The sequence below is a fragment of the Oreochromis niloticus genome, linkage group LG3 (assembly GCF_001858045.2).
Source record: "Oreochromis niloticus isolate F11D_XX linkage group LG3, O_niloticus_UMD_NMBU, whole genome shotgun sequence".
In the NCBI taxonomy this organism is placed as follows: Eukaryota; Metazoa; Chordata; class Actinopteri; order Cichliformes; family Cichlidae; genus Oreochromis; species Oreochromis niloticus.
Genome location: NC_031967.2, coordinates 22843226 through 22864076, shown reverse-complemented (window position 1 = coordinate 22864076; position 20851 = coordinate 22843226). Strand labels below are relative to the sequence as shown.

Sequence of the window (20851 nt, the reverse complement as noted above, 5' to 3'; positions counted from 1 at the left end):
CCACATGTCTTCATTCACTAAATCTTCAGTGGTCTTTTTTTTCCGTCTGTCTAACATCTCCATGTTCAACATCCTTTGTGCAGTGAATCCACTATCCCTCCTCTTCCACCAACCTGTCTCTCATTCACACACAGATATATTCTGTCTCGCTTCTATTCACTTTCATTCCTCTTCTCTCCAGTGCATACTTCCTAATTCCAGGCTCTCTTCCACCTGCTCCATACTCTCACTACAGATCATAACATCTTGAACCCATCTGTATGTTGATGGCCAAAGGACATACTTGTGGCTTTTGATAATGGTAGCATTGATAGAGTTTTAGAGAAGAGTATCTCACTGAAGAAATTACTTTGTAAGGTGAGAATCTCTATGTTGTGAAATTATTCCAAGTAATGCAGCTTTTAAACAGAGAAACTGAACATAATCTGACAAATGACACACAGGAAACGAACTAGAACATAATACACATAGACAGAAAGCTGGCACAATGAAACACGAACGTGGAAAATAAACTGAACATGAACAAACTGAAATCACTGGGTCAGCAACCCAGGAACACTGACAATTACTTTGTAAGGTGAGAATCTCTATGTTGTGAAATTATTCCTAGTAATGCATCTTTTAAACAGAAAATGTGATTATGTGACAAATGACTCTATTTATCTTTTTTTTATGTACAGGGTGGGCCATTTATATGGATACACCGTAATAAAATGGGAATGGTTGGTGATATTAAAGTTCTGTTTGTGGCACATTAGTATATGTGAGGGGGCAAACTCCTCAAGATGGGTGGTGACCATGGTGGCCATTTAGAAGTCGGCCATCTTGAATACAACTTTTGTTTTTTCAATAGGAAGAGGGCCATGTGACACATCAAACTTATTGGCAATGTCACAAGAAAAACAATGGTGTGCTTGGTTTCAACGTAACTTTATTCTTTCATGAGTTATTTACAAGTTTCTGACCACGTATAAAACGTTTTCAATGTGCTGCCCATTGTGTTGGATTGTCAATGCAACCCTCTTCTCCCACTCTTCACACACTGATAGCAACACCGCAGGAGAAATGCCAGCACAGGCATCCAGTATCCATAGTTTCAGGTGCTGCACATCTCGTATCTTCACACCATAGACAATTGCCTTCAGATGACCCCAAAGATAAAAGTCTAAGGGGGTCAGATCGGGAGACCTTGGGGGCCATTCAACTGGCCTACGACGACCAATCCACTTTCCAGGAAACTGTTCATCTAGGAATGCTCGGACCTGGCACCCATAATGTGCTGGTGCACCATCTTGCTGGAAAAACTCAGGGAACGTGCCAGCTTCAGTGCATAAAGAGGGAAACACATCATCATGTAGCAATTTCAAATATCCAGTTGCCTTGAGGTTTCCATTGATGAAGAATGGACCCACTATCGTTGTACCCCATATACCACACCAAACCATCACTTTTGTTGTTCCAACAGTCTTGGAGTGATCCATCCAATGTGGGTTAGTGTCTGACCAATAGCGGTGGTTTTGTTTGTTAACTTCACCATTCACATAAAAGTTTGCCTCATCACTGAACAAAATCTTCTGGGTGAACTGAGGGTCCTGTTCCAATTTTTGTTTTGTCTTTTGTGCAAATTCTGTGCGCCGATCTGGGTCATCCTCGTTGAGATGCTGCAGTAGCTGGAGTTTGTAAGGGTGCCATTTGTGAGTAGCTAATATCCGCCGAAGGGATGTTCGACTAATGCCACTCTCCAGTGACATGCGGCGAGTGCTACGCTGTGGGCTCTTGCTGAATGAAGCTAGGACAGCCACTGATGTTTCTTCATTACTGACAGTTTTCTTGCGTCCACATTTTGGCAAATCCAACACTGAACCAGTTTCACGAAACTTAGCAAGCAGTTTGCTAACTGTAGCATGGGAGATGGGTGGTCTCGTAGGGTGTCTTGCATTGAAATCTGCTGCAATGTCCCGGTTACCTCGTTCACCCGATATCAACACAATTTCAATCCGCTCCTCACGTGTTAACCTCTTCAACATGTCAATGGCTGTGAACAAAGAGAAACTTATAAATAACTCATGAAAGAATAAAGTTACGTTGAAACCAAGCACACCATTGTTTTTCTTGTGACATTACCAATAAGTTTGATGTGTCACATGGCCCTCTTCCTATTGAACAAACAAAAGTTGTATCCAAGATGGCCGACTTCTAAATGGCCACCATGGTCACCACCCATCTTGAGGAGTTTGCCCCCTCACATATACTAATGTGCCACAAACAGGACGTTAATATCACCAACCATTCCCATTTTATTACGGTGTATCCATATAAATGGCCCACCCTGTACTATTCAGCTTTACAGAATTTTCACAAATATGTGCATATGTTTTAACCTTTTTTGCGTTCCAGTCCAGCCCTGGTTCTGTGTACAAAGATAAATCGAAATCCAAAGTTTTCTGGGCTGTAGCTCATTTTAAGGATTTTAAAGGTGCCAATCTGCTGCATGAGGTGTCCTGTGTGAAATGTCAAATCCAATGAAGGACTAGCTATACCACGTGTCAAAAAGAGATGTATGGCCCCTATCAAATGATTTATGATGGAACGTAAAAAAAGAAATATTACAAGTTTATGACAGTCATAGTTTTTATGATATGTCATAAAGGTTTAATAGAATCAGTCTGAATACTTTGTTTTTAAATTATCTCATTTGGGTAATTTATGTATGTAATAATTCATAACAGAGTAATAATTCATAATTATATGATGAAATATGAGGATAAATATGTTCAAAGTATGTATTAAAAATTGAATATGTAACAATAATTCATAATAGTGTGTTGTTGCATGCAAAAAACTTGTGAAATGAAAAATAGGTTATTCTGAATTGGCTGTATGTCCCATTGGAAGTCTGTAATGAAGTTTATTTGTATTCATTTAATCTGAAAAAAGAAAATCAGAATCAGAGTGAGGCCACAGAGAGAGAGAGAGAGAGACATATGGATGTTCACACAAAGCCCTGCAGCTCTGTACCTGAGAAGACTCCAAGACTCTGGGTTTGAGATGCCACCTGGGGCGCCATCTGGAGCTCCTCCTGAACCATAAAGAGAGGTGGTTCTTTTTTACCGATTAGGAAACTTATGATCAATAAAGTATTTAGCTGCTGGTACTAGGATCCTCCTCACGCTAGAGCTCAGAGCACGACCGTAAGATTTCACCTGCCTGACTTTCATCTACTGGAAATCTCTATTCCATGGCCGCATCTGGAGCTCCTCCCTTAATAGAGTAATTACAGGGAGAGGTGGCCCTCTCTTTGGCCAATGAGAATCAAAACCAAATTCACAGCCTTCTGAATCGTGCAGTTTTTGAAATCAACCAAGGCAGCTTTGCAGACTCACCAGAAAAATACGTCCTGACCAGTTGCTTTACCGACCATCATCACTTTATATCAGCAGTATTGCAGGTCCCCTTGCCTTCACACTGCATTCACCTGTTTGTTACATTTGAAACATCGCTTTTTGAGACATTTTTTAATGAACTACAAAGAGCCATTTTTGCTGCTCTGACTCTCCCTCTGGATCTGATCCAGCAAGCCCAAGGAGAGCAGCAAGCGCACACCATTATGAAGTGCAAGAAGTGATGACATGCCTCAGATAATCATGCATCTGGGGGTGAATAGCACAAAGTTTTGGAAGAGGCATACAGGCACTGTGAAAAAAGGAAAGTTGCGATCTTCATTTTCTTTGTACTTTGTACATTGTACTTTGGTTATTGCATAAAAATCACATGTAGTGATAAGCACAAATGGCTGAAAGAAAATGTTTGATGAAAATAAAAGATGTTGTGCTTCTAAACTTTGAGGTTCTAAGTCACCAATGTTTAAATAAGAAAATGTCATGAGTAGACTATCAGCCCTGACCTGAGTCTGCATGTAAAACAAGACAACTCCCCAGCAGTGATAATTTTTCTTTTATAGGTGGACTAATTCTTTGTTGTGGTACTTTACTGTTCCAATAAAACAAGAAGAACTCATTTGAACATTTTTCCATCCTGTGATCTTTGGCATATCTTCTTAAAATAGACTTCAACTCCCCTAACATAACTGTTGTAACCTGACATGTGTATAACACTCCTATGCTTTACTTAGAAACATAGGAGTGACAATAAAATCATTGTTTTGGATAAATAAACTTAACAATACACACACACACAAGCGCACAGCCCCAACAGATATCTAAAAAAAGTAATTTTTTTTGTCTAAAAAGAAATCTTCTTTTCTTAAAGTGACAACAAAACACTAATATAATTTTTGTTCCATATATTTAATTTCTAATACTTTAATCATATGAGTATAAATTATCACTCAGTAATGAATTCTTAAAACTTAATATGACATATCATAAAGACTATGACTGTTATAAATTTTTCTTACTGCCTTTATTACTTCCCCTGTCATAAAGAGGAGCCGTAAATCAGTTTTTTGACATATGGTATATCTAATTCCCCCTATTGTAGATCCATAGCCTAATAATGGATGAAAAATGTAACAACTGGTTTTACTGCTTTTACCTCTGCTTTGGTTAGTCTGGGTGAAATGTCACAGAGAGAGGATAACAGGGTGTGGCTCACATCAAATAGTAGAGGGGAGAAAGGAGGAATAAGTATAAAATCTCTGTGTAGAAGAAATAAATGGACTGATTCTTATATAGTGCTTTTCTACTCTCACGGAGTACTCAAAGCGCTCTACACAACATGCCTCATTCACCCAATCACACCCATTCTCACAAGCACTTCATCTACACTTAGTGCTTTCTAACGACATTCATACACATTCATACTCCGATGGATGCATCGGAGAGCAAGTTGGGGTTAGTATCTTGCCCAAGGATACTTGACATGCAGACTGGAGGAGCCAGGGATCGAACCACCGACCTTCCGATCAGTAGGTGACTTGCTCTACCTCCTGAGCTACAGCCACCCCTATTGGGAGTTGATGGGAGTTCACAGTTGGAAACTACAGCAAGAATCACCACAGAGATTAACCACTGCTGGACACTGTGGACTGTGGACAAATTTGTTTGAAGGATTTAGATTTATTATGCTGCTGTAGCCTATCAGCTTCACAGTTTGTTGTATTGTTCATTTAGTGATACTCTCAGGGGCACTAGTTGAGCTCACTGATAAAAAAATAAAAGGCTCTGATTTCTTGTCAGAAAATATCAGATGCTAAAAAACAGATTTTTTTTTTTTTTAATTTCCATAATCTATAAACCTTTGGACGGTATTATGTTTAAACATGCCCCACCACAGCACCCCTTCCCTTCCCCCAAAAGGAAAAACAAATCTTTTTCCCGTAAAGACAGATTATCAAGACCAAACAAGACTAAAGCAAATAGAAACACAGTGTGACGATGATAGGAGCTGAGTGTAAGAGCTTCTTTTTAAAAACTTATTATCAGCAGTTTTAAATGTCATGTAAAGAAGAGGACAAAAGTTGACAGTTCAGACCCTTTTTTTTCTCAGAGATATTTTTTTTATTAAATTTAACCAGAGAACATATGCACACACACTTGTAACACACACAGAGTAAAAGACAAGATTGCAAGGATTGTGGAAAAAAACAAAAAGAAAAGAATAAACATTTTTACAACATGTTCTTGGATTCTGAGAGAGATCAGCATTCACTTAGTTATTGTTCAGGGAGGTAGTCGAGATAAAGTGTGCAAACCTATTCCCAGCAAGCTTTCCAGAAATGAGTCTATTCTCAAACCAGATTAAAAAAAAAAACCTGTTGCCTGGTAATTTGGGATACATTCAAAGCCTTTCTGTGGGGGCAAAAATCTCTTTTTATATAAAAACAAAATAAAAAATAAAAACATAATCCAATTAATAAATTAATAATATGTAATCCAAGGATTAAAAAAATGGAATTATATAATAAACAGGTGGAATTCCAGACTTAATTAGACCTCCTTTCGACATAGTTGAACATTAGCTTTTGAAGAATCAGAGTGTTTCATATGCATAGTGATAGACCAGGTAGGATGCTAGCCAACCTGTTGAAGATACTCTTCAACAGGTTGGCTAGCATCCTACCAGGCCAAACAACATATTACAATTAGAATAAACAATGGCAGTGTTTTATCGATTTAAGCAAATATTCATAGCTGCAGTTAAGCATTCTTCCTGCACTGACCAAAGGTATGAAGGGTATAAGATATTAACAAGGCTGCCCCCCTGAGTAACCATAGCAACCAAGTCTCCAAAGCAGCCTATGTAAGTCTACTCCCCTACATACTGTACAGAAAAGATGACAAAAAAATGAAATCAAACAAGCATTAAAATCAGAACCTATTAGAATAACAGTAGAATATAATAAAACCAAAATACAAACCCAAATTCAAACATACTGACTAAGAATTCAAACTCTAAAATTGACACAAAAACGTAAAATTGTGATAACAATTAAAATCTACAGAAATGCAGATACAGACATTTGCATATATTTTGCATAATAGTTTTATTAAATGTATTGAAATCACATTTTTTCCTTCACGCTGTGAAAATGTAGTTGCAGGTCCTTAAAGTACATAGTGGTGGGTTAAAGTGTCATGGTTCTGGGTCAGTTTATCCGGTGTTTTGAGTTTTGTTTAATTATCCTTTAAGATCTCTTGTTTGTCAACTGTTTTGTTTTTCAATTCATGTATTCTTTAGTGTGTTAGTTTTGGCTCTTCTTAGTTGATTGAAAGTTTAGCTTCTGTTGTAGTGTTTCATCTCCTGATATCAATTTCCTCGTTTTTAGTTTATTCCTGTATATCTTTCCATTTTGTGATTTCCTTCCTGTTTCCTTTGTCACTTTTGTGTCTCCTTGTGCTATCCGGTTGTTCAGTGATGACGTGACGAATCCTACTTCCGGGCCTAAAGTAGTCTGCGTTTAATATGGCTTTTGTGTTGTTAACATGTTTAATGTTTTGTATTTTCTTCTATTTAATCTCAAAAAGCTCCTAAAACAGTCAGTGATCACTGTTGACCTCCCTCGGCTTTTATTACTGCTAATCATTTATTTAAGCTCAGTTTTTAAAACCTTACGATGTAACTACAGCACAGCCCATGCAGCAGTATATGAATAACTAACCTCGTATTGTGGATGGATTATCTCACTTGTTCTCCTGGCTTAAGTTTAGTCCTTTTACAGCATCCTGCCATGCGATTACATTTGTTCCTGACCACTGAGAACACTCACGTTAACTTTTATCGAGTGGAAAAAAAGTTAGCTTGTTTATGTTATGCTAACATAGCTGTGTCGCTAGCGGTCACGTAGCACATCATTATATACCAGCTAGCCAAACTTCAGTAACCCTACAAACGTCACTGCTGTTTAGTTTTCTGTCTTCATTTATGTTGGAAGTTATAGCAGAGCTGTACGTTTGAATTTTTTTCCAAAACCCCGCAGTCAGGACATGCTATATTGTATTTAGATAGAAGCTAGCGAGCTAACTTCCTGCTAACTTCTAATGCCGTTAAATGTCATAAATTCCATTTTCATGGATGCCTGGATGTTAAACTCAATTGTTACACCTGCTAGAGCAGAACACTGATCATTTTGTTAAAGATGAAAGACTTTAGACAGTTTTTCAACTCTCAGTAATGCCACAGTGATCGTTTGATATATGGACCTGCAGCGGAGTTTAGGCCCAGACACGGCCAGTGACGTCAGACTGAACAACCGGATTCTGTTGTGTCTCTATGATTGCTTACTGTGTCAAGGTCCTAGTCTTTGTATTAGTTACTTTCTGTTATATTTTGATAGTCCATCATTTCATGTGCATTACATTTAGTTTTGTTTCCTTTGTCTCGTTTGTTTCCTTCACTCCTGCTATGTTGTTCCCCATGTGTCCCACTTCTCCTAATCACCCTCTTGTGTATATATTGTCTCACTCTCCTTTTGATAAGTCTAGCTGTTTTCCTATCAGTTTCAAAACTATTTTCAACACATAGCAAAAACATCTATGATGGAATTAAATTAATGACTGTAGCCAGAACCAGTATGCAGCAAATAGCAATTACATCCTAACCCCATGGGAGGCGTTTCAGTGGTCTGACTTGTAGATTTCTGGAATTGCTTGGATCTGTGTTCTGTCCAGCAATGTTGATGGCAACAGGGAAAGGTTGATGTGTCAACCTTGTTCCAGTAAATCAACTCAAGGTGAAAATTTTAAAATTGTATGGGGACAAAAATGCAGCTATTGTCAAGCTTGGCGATATTCCTATGACAACACCAAGAGAACCATCCGGGTTGGGGAACTCCAGGCCTCTAGGGCTGGTGTCCTGCAGGTTTTAGATCTCACCCTGGGTCAACACTCCCGAATCAATCGATTAGTTCATTACCACACCTCTGGAGAACTTCAAGACATGTTGAGGTTGTAACTTAGCATTTTAAATCAGCTGTGTTGGATCAAGGACACATCTAAAATCTTCAGGACACTGACCTTTGAGTTCCCCACCCCTGATCTACAACTATGTAGATCAGGGGTGTACAAAGTGCAACAATAGGTTTTAGATGTTGAGAATGTTGGGTTACTTTGTACCATTGGTTCTCTGAGAGAGAGACTATCTCTCCACTCCGTTACATATTACATATGTACCATGTATGGGGTACGGGGAGAGGCAGCTGGAGGGTGGGCCTAGCCACACATCAGATGGGGAGTTGACACACTGCCTGAGGGCCCGGACATTGCACCATTGCCTGTGAGACATCCCCCTTCCTCAGTTTGCTCAGGCGTGGTGGGAAGGGGGGTCTGAGCAAGGGACGCGACCCAAGGGTCCGTCCCCAGAGCCAACCAGCCACCCTGCTTTGTCCACACACAGAGGAGGGGGCTGGTGGCTTTCCCCGTTGGCAGTGGGGGGCTGAGCTAGGGTCCTTCCCCAGAGCTGTGCAGATGGGACTGGGCTGGTGGCCTAGTCTGACGAAAACTCAGGGTGGACAGAGGGACTAGAGGGTGTTGGCCAACGAGACGAGGGCCTGACTCAATGGGGAAAGCAGTCCACAGGCAATCTGCTCTTGGCCATGCATGTCGCAAGACCTCCTGCAAGGAGGGGACCACCAGAAATAGCAGCAGGGGAGGCAATCTGCCTGCACAGTAGGACATTCAAATCAGCAGTGCACTTGACAAAAAAAAGGGATAACGGGGCTCCTTGACACGTGCTGGATAAAAATAAAACACTCCACTCTTCCATCAAGACTGTGGAGCATCCCTCCAAGCACCACACACATCTACCATGCCCATCGGGGATGGCAGCCACAGCAAGGGAAGCTTGCTCTGCATGCTGGAGAACTGGTCTACAGAGAGGACCCACTATCCGCGTGAAACTGTGACCGCAGCACAGGGCGTTCATAAAGTCAGCAAAGAGGCACAGAAAAGAAGACCAGACACCAGCGAGGGAGGATAAGAAAGACAGACGCAACAACGTTGTCATCCCCTATGTAGCCGGTGTATCAGAGAAACTCAGGAGAGTTTTCTCCAAGCACGACATCCCAGTGTACTTCAGACCCAGCAACACACTCAGACAGAAACTGGTTCACCCGAAAGACAAAACTCCAAAACATAGACTGAACAACGTGGTGTATGCTGTACAGTGCAGTGAGGAATGCCCGGACCTCTACATTGGAGAGACCAAACAGCCACTTCACAAGCGCATGGCACAACATAGAAGAGCCACCTCCACAGGACAAGACTCAGCAGTCCATCTGCATCATAAGGATAAAGGACACTCTTTCGAGGATGCCAATGTTCACATTTTGGACAGAGAGGACAGATGGTTTGAAAGAGGAGTGAAAGAGGCCATCTATGTCCACTGTGAGCGACCATCTTTGAACAGAGGCGGTGGTTTACGACACCAACTGTCTGCCATCTATAATCCAGTTTTGAGTTCCCTCCCCAGACGCCTTAACGCCCACTCACATCCTGGGCCATCTGACCTCAGGAATTCACATGACAAGGTGGGCCCAGGTTTCACAATGAGCTCACCCGAAACCCTGGCTGATTAGGTACCACACCCGCTTTCACACCTTGGCTCATGTGATTAGAGGATCACCAGGGGGTCCTTTGTCCCTCTTTGGGGGGATACTCCCACTGGGTTTAAATCTGGGACTCTCGGCCATTTGACCTTAGAACTGAAGAAGCTTCTCGGATGAGAGGTGAAACGTCTCCAAGCAACTCAAAGAAGTCCAGACGCTTTTCTTTGCAAATTCCTTGGACTACGATGACCTGGATGACTGAGAACCTTCACAGACATGTGACCGCAGCAGTATGCCAGAGGGAACGGCCGGCTGCAGGACCCTAATCGAGTGCTGAGTGTGCAACCTGCGAGACCATGAGATATGACGCCAGTAGCTAGAGACTCAGCAACCACACTTTCTTTTTTGGGATCAGGGGCAACAGAATCCTGGAAGGCTGCCCAGGCAGGCTCCTCACCACAACGATAAATAAACACAAACTGTCACCACCCACTAATCACACACAGTAGAACACAGTATTCTTGTTGTCCTGTGAAAGTACAAACCTGGAGAACAAGAATACTTATGCAAGAATGCTGCTTGTTGACTTCAGCCAGGGCTGGACTGGGACAAAAAATCGGCCCGGGCATTTTGACTAGAGACGGGCCCACCAGGATAGAGATTGAAAATGTGACGTCATTCAGGGGTAAAACCGCAAAGGATTCTGGGAACTTGTGGCAAGAGGTACTAGCGCACGCAGGCTTTCAATTGAACTCAGTTACACAGCGATAAAAAGAAACCCAAAAAATGGCAAGAAGCTGTTGTATTATTAACTGCAATAACCGGTCGCATGACAGCCACGGGAAGCCAACGGGTAAAGAGATCTTTTTTTTTTTTATCGGATTACATCGTTGAAGAGAAAGTTTTTAAGCCATGTTTCCGAAGTAAGAGCAGACGGATGGTCTGGATATACCAAATATAACGACTCAGAACACTCCAGCTCACATGTTAGTCTGCTCCAAGCATTCCTACAAAGGTCAGTGTTTTGTAGTAGTTAATACGTCATTTTTCTTAACATAATTGGTGATATAGGTTACAAGCAAGTCTGGCACTGAACAGAAATTGTCGCGCTATGCTTCTTTATTTATTGTGCATAAATAGTGAATTGTCCTGACAGAATATTGCGTTTCGCTTCTGTTATTACCACGGTACATTGACAAAAACATATACTTTTATTCACAGGATAAAACAGTTGTTTTGTATCACTAATTGTCCAGTGCGATTACAGCATACAATATTATTGTCACTGCTACATTTCTGTAATGCGTACCAGAAATTATTTCCACTACTAATTAATTACCGTTGAGCTCAAAGGTTATATTAATAAACGGTTAACGAATGTGTATTTATGACGATGATTTGTGAGACTGATAAACTTACCTTTGTTTGTACGATGGTCTTTCGTTCTGCACGGTGCATTTCAAGATCTTGTACCCATCCATTGGTAAACTGTACCTGGGCTTGTTGCAGTGACCTGAAGTTATTAAACTTCATGAGTGTATGCACTCACTCCAAGAACTGTATAATTATAAATCTGAGCGTGGTGAAAGTTGGGCAGCACGCTAACGTCTTTTGTCCACTCTGTGTGCTCGTAAGGGTCTAACCCTTTCACTCCTTTGATTTTTTCCTCGTATCTTTTCTTTGCCTTTTTGTTGAGTCTGTCTTTGTACGGACCGGCACTGTTCTCCTTAGTTTTGTACATTCCTTTTTTGTGCGGCAAAGAAAAACCAAGAAGGTATTGGAACCGGAGAATGAATGTTTTGCGGTGCTGCAAATGCTTGCATTTGATGCGGTACTTGGATTGTTTTGCCTCGAGTTCCCGGCACGCAATGCACGAAAGTCACGTGATCTGTCAATCGCTATAGGAAAAACCATAAATTAAGACCAAGAACACTAGAGGTGAGACATGATCATTAATTAATATTAAAATTAATAAATGACAGATTTAGTGATATTTTCATAAACATCTCCTTTCCTTTTTTTGTTCTCCATTTTCTTTAGTTCGCCTATAACATTGCTAAACAAGGGGGAGGGTGCATCCGGCCTCCTAGGCTGTAATTGGTCCAGCCCAGAGTCGATCATGACCAATTGGCCAATCCAACACCTTTCATTATATATACCCTTCCAAAAAAAAAAAAAAAAAAAGTCTATCGGCCCATAAAAAACAAAAATCGCCAGCGGCCCACCGGGCAAATGCCCGGTATGCCCGATGGCCAGTCCAGCAGTGACTTCAGCTCAGCATTCAGTACAGTTATTCCCTCCAAGCTGATCACCAACCTCGTGGATCTTGGAATCAGCAGCTTAATCTGTAACTGGAACATGGACTTACTGACCAATAGAAGCCATTCTTAAGCGAAACAGGGAGGAAATGCTGAGTTACAAAAAAAATTACTCAAGAACTGGAGTGAAAATTAGTGACAGCTAGGGGTGGAGCCGAACCTGAATACGGTATTCGGAAAGGTACAAATAACGTGTTTTTAACGAATATTTATTTCGAACAAATACTTTAAAAAATATTTGTATTCGGGAACAAGGGAAAACTTTATATCAAAAAGCTGAGTTCATTATGAGACCGCAGTGCATGACCGGATGAGTGAGTGACGTGTGACAGAGGTGACCAAACCAAAGTGATATGTAATGTGTGCAAAAGTCAAATCAGCAGAGGCAGCTATATCAAACATTTGTCAACATCTGCTATGCATAATCACATGCACTTAAAGCATCCTCTCCTGGTACGGTCTGCCAACTCCCCCCACAAGCACCAATTCATCATCACATATGTTCTGCCCCTGCAAGTCAGTTTCACTGTCTGTTCAGCATCCTTGGACAGGTGGTGGTGGGGTTCATGATGTTCACAGTGGTATTTTATTAGTTGTTGGTTTAACCATGGATGAGGCAATGGCTGTTATGTTATTTTCTTTTCAATGACATTACATGTTCATTGCTGGATTTATGGAAAAACATCAATTAATACTGCATATCCATAATTATTATAATGAATATAATTAAAGAATACTTACACTATAACGTTAATTAGAAGTGTAACGCAAACAACTGGATTTTTATGCCTATTTTGAATTTTACTGGAATACAAATACAAATACTTTTCTCAACTAAACAAATACAAATACCGATACAAGCACCGGCTGCTTTGCACATCTCTAGTGACAGCACATCTTGTGGAGTGATGAATTGAAGCTGCAGTAATCATGCCTGCCCTCTGGTTGACTCTGGTTACTAGGGTGTCACTGCTGTCTCTTCCTCCACTCCAGTCACTGTGTCCCCGTCGGGTCCCCCAAACACTCATGCTAGCCTACCTTTTTTCTATCTCGCTCTCTGCTGTGTTTTTCCTTGCTCTCGCTTACTTTCTCTCTTTGTCAGTGTGTGTATGGCGTTTGGGGGTTACCTCTCTCCTTCTGGTGTGGCTCCTCCAGTCTCTCCATCTTCCTGTGGACACTCACCTGTCACCAATCAGCTGTGCTGACTCAACTACAGCTCATCACTGATCAAGCTGACTATTTAAGACTGGAACAACGATTTAGTTCTGGCTAGATCGTTTCATCAGCTAGGTACGCTCTCGGCCTCCATCTTGTCTGGATTCTCTGTGTTGGATGTCCTGGATTAATGCCTGTTTCTAAATCTCTCTCCGAAAGCTGAACCTATATGCTCTATTCATGTGTGTGTGCATGCCCTGGGATGTCTGCAGTACCTGACATCCACTACTGAAACTCAAAAGCAAAAAACACCAGCTCTGTTAACTGCTTTTTTTCACTTGGCTAAACCTGTGAATAAACCCCTTTAAATTTTAACAGTGCTTTGGATGATCTTTAAAACAATTATGACAGTTTCTTCATGATTTGCAACAATCGACCAGGGATCAGTGTTTCATTCTCAGTCAACATCTTCATGGTGTTACTCTATATCAAGTCTGATTTGGTACTTCAAGATAAAAGCCTCTTAAAATCACATGTGTATGTCATAGCTTAATTCAGAATGCCAGAATTGGTAGTACATGGTGTACTATCAGTGTGAAGCAATATCTGGCTTTTCTGCAACATATTTTCATTGAAAACATTTCAAATGCTATCTTTAAACTATGTTATCTTATGTTCCCTCCAAATTCAAAATGTCTTCTGTGAGCATTTGCACAGGAGCTGATTTAATGCATATTTTGAGGTTATATTTTTCTGTTTATGTAAACAGTCAGTCTTCCTGAAGCCTCAGTAGATTTGTGGATTCTTTGTGGTATCTTATATTTGAATCTCTTTTAAGTTTTCAAAAACTGTATTTTTTTTGTATTACTACAACTTATTGTATATATTGAAGATATTATTGTAGCTTATCCAAAAGGCAATATACTTTTTTTTTTTGTACATATTCAAAAAGCGTTTTAGTCCTGCAGTCTGGATGTTGGGTAGCTTGGATATCACTGCCACTATGAATATACTAGAATCTACTAGAAATGCTAGGAATCCAGTCATTGATGACATTGTGACTTCAACCAACTGATTGCCTTAATTTATGTACAACATATTTTTACTGTTCTGATCCATGTGTTATGTTTGAGGATGGTATGTCTACACTATTGATTTAACAAACTAAGCAACAAAGCATTTCACCCTGGTTAAAGGGCACTGTTGCAACACTCACTGTAAGTATGTTCCCTCCCCAGATTTTGGAAAATATCAACAGTTACAGAAAACAATTCTCTCTTTCCAGTATTGACAAAAATTGAAGGATAAAACAATAGAATACCTGCTTTTTATTAAGCACATGGACACATTTGGGAATTAAAAACTTTTCAATACTTGCTACTAGCTTTTAATGTTTAATTTTGAAGACAACATCAAATACTAAACAAGCCTGTGGGCAAAGAAAACCCTACACCATAAGTAACTAAAAAACATTAGACTTCTTTCTAACTATATACTGGACCTGTAGAAATTGTTCCATGATGAACTTTTTGTGCTTTGTGCTTTCACCAAAATTGTGGCTCGTAAATCTATAAATGATTGACTTTTAAGATACCTGGAGACCAAATAGACGGGGCTGGTCATGGGTGTTACTGTCTGTGCTAAGTGGGAGGGGGCATGGAGGTTGAGGGGGTGTCTATTTAACAGACGCTGACTCTGAAGATCTTCGCAGTGAGTCATGGGCTGTTTACGAATTCTGACATGGACACTGTGTGTCCTCCTGAACTGGATCTGTGTGGATCAAGCGGTGGCTGAACCGTAAGTTTAAGTGTTCTTTATAAAGAAAAATAGAATTTGTTTGTTTTGTGACTGTGTGTAACATTTGTAGTTGAAGTTTGCACGAGTACTGGTTTGTGGTTTCCTTCTTTGTCAGTGCTTTATGTGTTCCTCTGTCTGTGTCTGCAGGCAGTACCTGGTGGCCATTCCTGCAGTTATAGAAGCTGGAGCTGAGTCCAAATTCTGTGCAAGTCTTCTGCAGCCCGGTGAGACTGTGGTCATGACTGTCACTTTGATGTCCAGAGAGGAGAATACAACCCTGCTCACACATACATCCAATGAAGAGTTTCATACATGTACTCAGTTTAAGGTGAGCTCCCTAAGATAGGTTTTGATTCACTTGGCAATTTCTAATTTTAAAAAAGGCTGCAGGTGAATACAATCAAGTATTTTAAACACAACACACAATTATTTATTTATTCTTATTTATTAATGTGTCTCATCCTCTAAATCACTTCTCTTAAAGGCTCCTTCAGTGGAAGGAGAAAAGATTCTGGATTTTGAGGTGGACGTAAGAGGAGACACATTTCATGCAAAAGAAGTGAGAAAAGTCATGATCAAAGCCTACAAGGCCAGGACATTCATCCAGACGGATAAACCCCTCTACCTCCCTGGACAAACAGGTAAGAGTGAGCTGATGACCCATCAGAGCTAGACGGATTTGTTCTTATACAGATTCAGCCTCTTAGAATTTCTGCTCTGAGACAGTTCCCAGCTCCTGGGAGGACCCCCCCCCCCCTTTCCTGGGTGTATTGAACTTCCAATATGAACACGTCCCTTTCTGTCAAAAACAAAAACTTTTATTTCTATAATTTCCAATTATTTTAGTAGCATTTCATGCTGAAAAATGATCAAGTTTTGAACATTTAATCTGGCCACATTTGTGCAGCTCAACAAACTATTCCTAGCAAACATTCATTCATTTATTCATTTAAGCATAAAAAATTAAATAGATAAAAAGAACATGTGAAAGTACAGCAGTGCTGCACAATCCAAGCACTCTCTGTGTCACCTACACTTTTGAAATACATTTTAAATGTGTCATTCTCTGAGAGGTCCTGGTAATTATCAATTTCCCATTTTCACTTAGATTTAAGTTTTTAAACAAAATCATTTGGGATATACATATATATGTATATATGTATATTGTATTTGTATTCGAGTACAATTCAAATGCCTAAAAATCAAGTTTTTTTGCGTTACACTTCTAAATAACATTATAGTGTAAGTATTCTTTAATTATATTCATTATAATAATTATGGATATGCAATATTAGTTGATGTTTTTCTATAAATCCAGCAATGAACATGTAACAAGGAACATCATTGAAAAGAAAATAACATAACAGCCATTTCCTCATCCATGGTTAAACTAACAACTAATAAAATACCATTGTGAACATCAGGAACCCCACCACCACCCGCCCTTGTTGGAGGACACTGAAAAGACAGTGAAACTGAATTGCAGGGGCACAACAAGGCTGTGATGATGAATTGGTGCTTGTGGGGGTTTCATCTGCAGTACTGACTGTAAAATGCTTCCACACAGCAACACTCTTTTCTATTTGATTGCCCAAATCAATGTGGGGAGTTTCAGCTAAGTTAATGAGTGACGGGAAGCTATGCTTAGTCTATAGTTAATTAGTCTATAGTCTACATCTTGCTGTCTGCAAAACTAACTTAAACTAACTCCAACTCCCACAAGTGCATACAATTCGACACAACTACACAAGCATCGTTTTAACCTTTTAAACCGAACGTTAATGTTACTCTGTCAACAGCCTATTGTCTAAATTACCGAGCTAACAGAGCGAACATAAGAGCACCCGACTGCAGACGTCAGTAATGCAGCGTAATTGATTAATCTCCTGATCTTCGCGAAAGTTATAAACTGCCTCCGGAACCCAGTTAAGGTACAAATAATCTAGTCAAGAAAAAAAGTGTTTCTTGTTCCCAAATACAAATATTTTTTAAAGTATTTGTTTCAAATAGGTATTTGTAAAAATCACGTTATTTGTGCCTTTCCGAATACCGTATTCAGGTTCGGCTCCACCCCTAATATAACTGTTTTTTCTGAAGTGTTCATCATTATGATTGTATGATAAATGCAGAAGACTTGAGGAAAATTTAAAATGGATGAATATTATCTGTATTTCACTCACTTTAGCTATTCCATGGATGCTGCTTCAAAATGCAAGTTTTTATTAATTATAAAATCATTTTAAAAGCTACTGACTAAATGTATTCAACACATAAAATGACTGGCTTAAAACACTACAGACAAAACATAACAGTTGTAGCTGCAGTTTGGCTATTTGTAATTTCTGTAAAGAGACCACTTGTTCATGAAAATATCCTAATTGGAGAGTTTGCACTCTCTTATTGTAGCTGCCAGGAAAGTCTCTGGAGCTACTGTATGAGAGTGCAAACACATCATTAACATTAATATGGGCATTTTTTGTTAGGTTACAACTTAATATTTTGATTTGTCCAATAAATTTCTTTAAACTTTACAAAGTCTCTAGCTACCATCATTTCTTTAAACCTTTCATCGGAGAATTTCGATTTTCACCTGTTGTTATAAGTGCTCTCCGGGCTTTATGAAAGTCTTTTGCTGCAACCTGATATCACAACAAGGCGTGTATAGACATGGCAGTCCACCACGTCCATTTCACGCTTTTCCTCTACAAAGAAAAATATATATATATAAAAATATATATATAATATATATATAAAATATATATAAAATATATACACATTTAATTTAAGCTTGTTACAAATAGAATCAAAGAGAAAATTATATTAGTACTACTGCTTATTTGGCAATAATGATGTTGGAGAATGTGCCAGTTTCATTTCTTGGTCAGGATTTATTACTTATTAAGGTTTAAAATCTTTGAACTTCTTCCACAGTTCATTTCAGAGTCGTTGCGCTGGACTCCAAGTTTAGACCTGTCAGTCAGCTGGTGAGTGTTTCTGTCCCTCCTTTCCTCCTTGACTTTTATCACTCTGTTGAGTTTATCAGTCAACTTGCACTAACAAATCAATAGTACAATGTATTGTCTGTGTTTAGTAATGAGTTTTTACTTATTCTGTAATAACTCTAACAAGCAAACAGTTTAGCAATAGTCTTGGAGTGTACAAAATAACCTAAAAAAACATACTGTTGAAAAGTCAGTTTCATGTTAAATTGTGTTTTGTGTTTAATATTTTTGAATTTCTACCAAGCCTAAAGTTGGATAGAGAAATTGGTAGGACACTGTATAAGAAACCCATTTCCTCTAACAATTTTCTTACTTTTGTCCCTTTTGATTTTTTGTCTTTTAGTGCAATATGATTGAAATCAAGGTAAGAAAATAACCACACATCATTTTTTTCTTTTATAAATTCAGCATGTAAATCTAATAGGTTTCTTAAGAGTGTAAGCTCTCCTTAAAGCCAACAGCACAACAAAGCGCAACAACTCTGAAATTTATATGCTCATTCTGATATCAGTGTTTTACCGTGGTGCAATTTTGTTTAGCTATACATATATATATGTATATATACAGTATATTTTGTGTCAGATTATTTCTTACACTTTTACATCAAACACATAACTCTGATAAAACGAGTTTCTATAATTACAAAACCAACAAGAAGAAAAATATTATTACAAAAATCTAAAGGGGTGTCCAGGAAGTAACCAAAAGTGAGGTGACAACCAGAAACCACAGAAAGTGGCTGAAAAGAATTGCTTCATGCATATCACTTTGTAGCTGATAGGTGGTCACTCTGGTCACCTTTACCAAATTAGAGGGTTAGGCAATCAGTGGTGTTCTTTGCTCTTGTGGTCTTCAATTGCTCATCTCAAAGTAGAGAAAGTGATCTTGGGATGTGCCAACATATCGCCAAGTATTTGTCACCAGTAGTTTCTTGGTGTTGTCAAATCATTTAGTTTCTTTGGCCTTTGGTCCCCATGTTACTGCGAATAGTTTCCAATGTGGACACAGCTTTCATGTTAAGATTTTTTTTTCTATGTCTTCTTAGCAACTGCAACAATTTCCAAGTTTAAAAAGAGACAACCTGCCCTCTGAAGTTCACCCTGCAATCTTTAAAGTTCTCATCTGCAGACAAACATGCTGTATTCCTTACACTGATGTAATTAGATCTTTATGCTCTTTGCTAATTTCCTTTACTCCTAAAAAGTAATATCACTTGTATCAATAAGTGGAAAATATTTGGAGACATATCTGCTGTCAGTTTGATTTATTTACTTTTTGGTTCTCTTTTGTCAGAGAGAACTACCTACACCATAACATGATACAGTCGGATAGAAAGAACATGAAACCAAAACACCAAAAGTATAGCTTCAGACATTTTAATTAGCCCATTGAGAGCATTCATTGGCTATAATGATTTCAAGTTCAGCGAGCGACATGAGAAAGATGGAAGCTAAATGAAAGAAATGGAAAATACCCAAAGATCAGCATGTATGGGAATTTCTACAACATCATATTTTTAGTGAAACATAAGAATAGCTCAATATTGAGTCAGATTTTCAAAAACCGGTATAAAAGATGTCTGTAGCTACTGTGATGTTGCACATACATTTGTGAAATCCCATTACGAAGCCTTGAAATGAAGAAAAATCTGCATATTTCCCTGCGTTTTCTTGATGTTAATGTGACTATGAAGCCGTATGTTCACTGGCTAACAATTTGTCTGTTACAAAAATCATTAGCAAATGAGGATACTCTGGATAGTCATAACATCCCCTAGCAGTCTTTAAACAGAATGCAGGTTTAAGGCTTCAATTTTCTGACCAGAAAGCTACATCCATTATTCAAAGTTTTCACACACTCATCGTGGACCTGAATGTCATGATAATTTTGAAGCTTCTGGCACAATTCTAGGTACACATGACATTGCCACTGGTTTTCCTTAATACTGCTTAGGGGTGTTACTACTCATGGTTGCATCATCCACATGGCAGGCGGGGGATATCATCACGGCCATCTATCAGCCAGCAATTGGTCAGGATTCCATCATGGTACTGTCAGGGATGAGGAGGCCATTTTAAGTGGCTGTATCTGTATGCTATCTTTAGGGAAACGGAACCAGGAGCGTGGCTAGAACATATTTTCACCTGTATTCATGTGTTCATTTTATGTGTCATAAACACCCACTCCTCTTTGAATGTATTTAACAGGATCCCAATAGAAACAGGATTGGACAGTGGTTAAATGAAACATCCAATAATAAAATATTGCAGCTTTCATATTCCTTGAACTCTGAGGCCCATGAAGGAACGTACCAAATAATAGTGTCTGTGGGTGAAGATAAATTTGGTCACAGATTCAAGGTGGAAAAGTATGGTAAGTCAGGTCTTTAAATCTTTTTACATTCTGTTTCTAAGATTCTTAATACAATGCAGGTGCTAACTTTGATATTTTGTCCCCAGTTTTACCCAAATTTGACGTAACAGTAAATGTATCTGAAGAAGTGAGTATTGGCCAGGAAGACGTTGATATTAAATTATGTGCAAAGTAAGTAGCAGTCATTTGTTGAGAAATGGCAA

The 20851-nt window shown here is 39.1% G+C and overlaps 2 protein-coding genes across 2 annotated transcripts in view; both read left to right on the top strand.

The window, feature by feature from the left end:
• Positions 1 to 20851, top strand: part of LOC106098407 (poly [ADP-ribose] polymerase 14) — a 208140-nt gene that overhangs the window by 49788 nt on the left and 137501 nt on the right. The window lies entirely within an intron of this gene.
• LOC109197684 (alpha-2-macroglobulin) overlaps positions 15151 to 20851 on the top strand; it is a 33249-nt gene continuing 27548 nt past the window's right edge. The window contains exons 1-7 of the mRNA XM_019353388.2: positions 15151 to 15273; positions 15421 to 15601; positions 15758 to 15914; positions 18205 to 18257; positions 18619 to 18639; positions 20483 to 20648; positions 20735 to 20819. Of these exons, the coding sequence (XP_019208933.1) occupies positions 15194 to 15273; positions 15421 to 15601; positions 15758 to 15914; positions 18205 to 18257; positions 18619 to 18639; positions 20483 to 20648; positions 20735 to 20819 (743 nt within the window). The 5' untranslated portion in view covers positions 15151 to 15193. The remainder of the gene's footprint in view (positions 15274 to 15420; positions 15602 to 15757; positions 15915 to 18204; positions 18258 to 18618; positions 18640 to 20482; positions 20649 to 20734; positions 20820 to 20851) is intronic.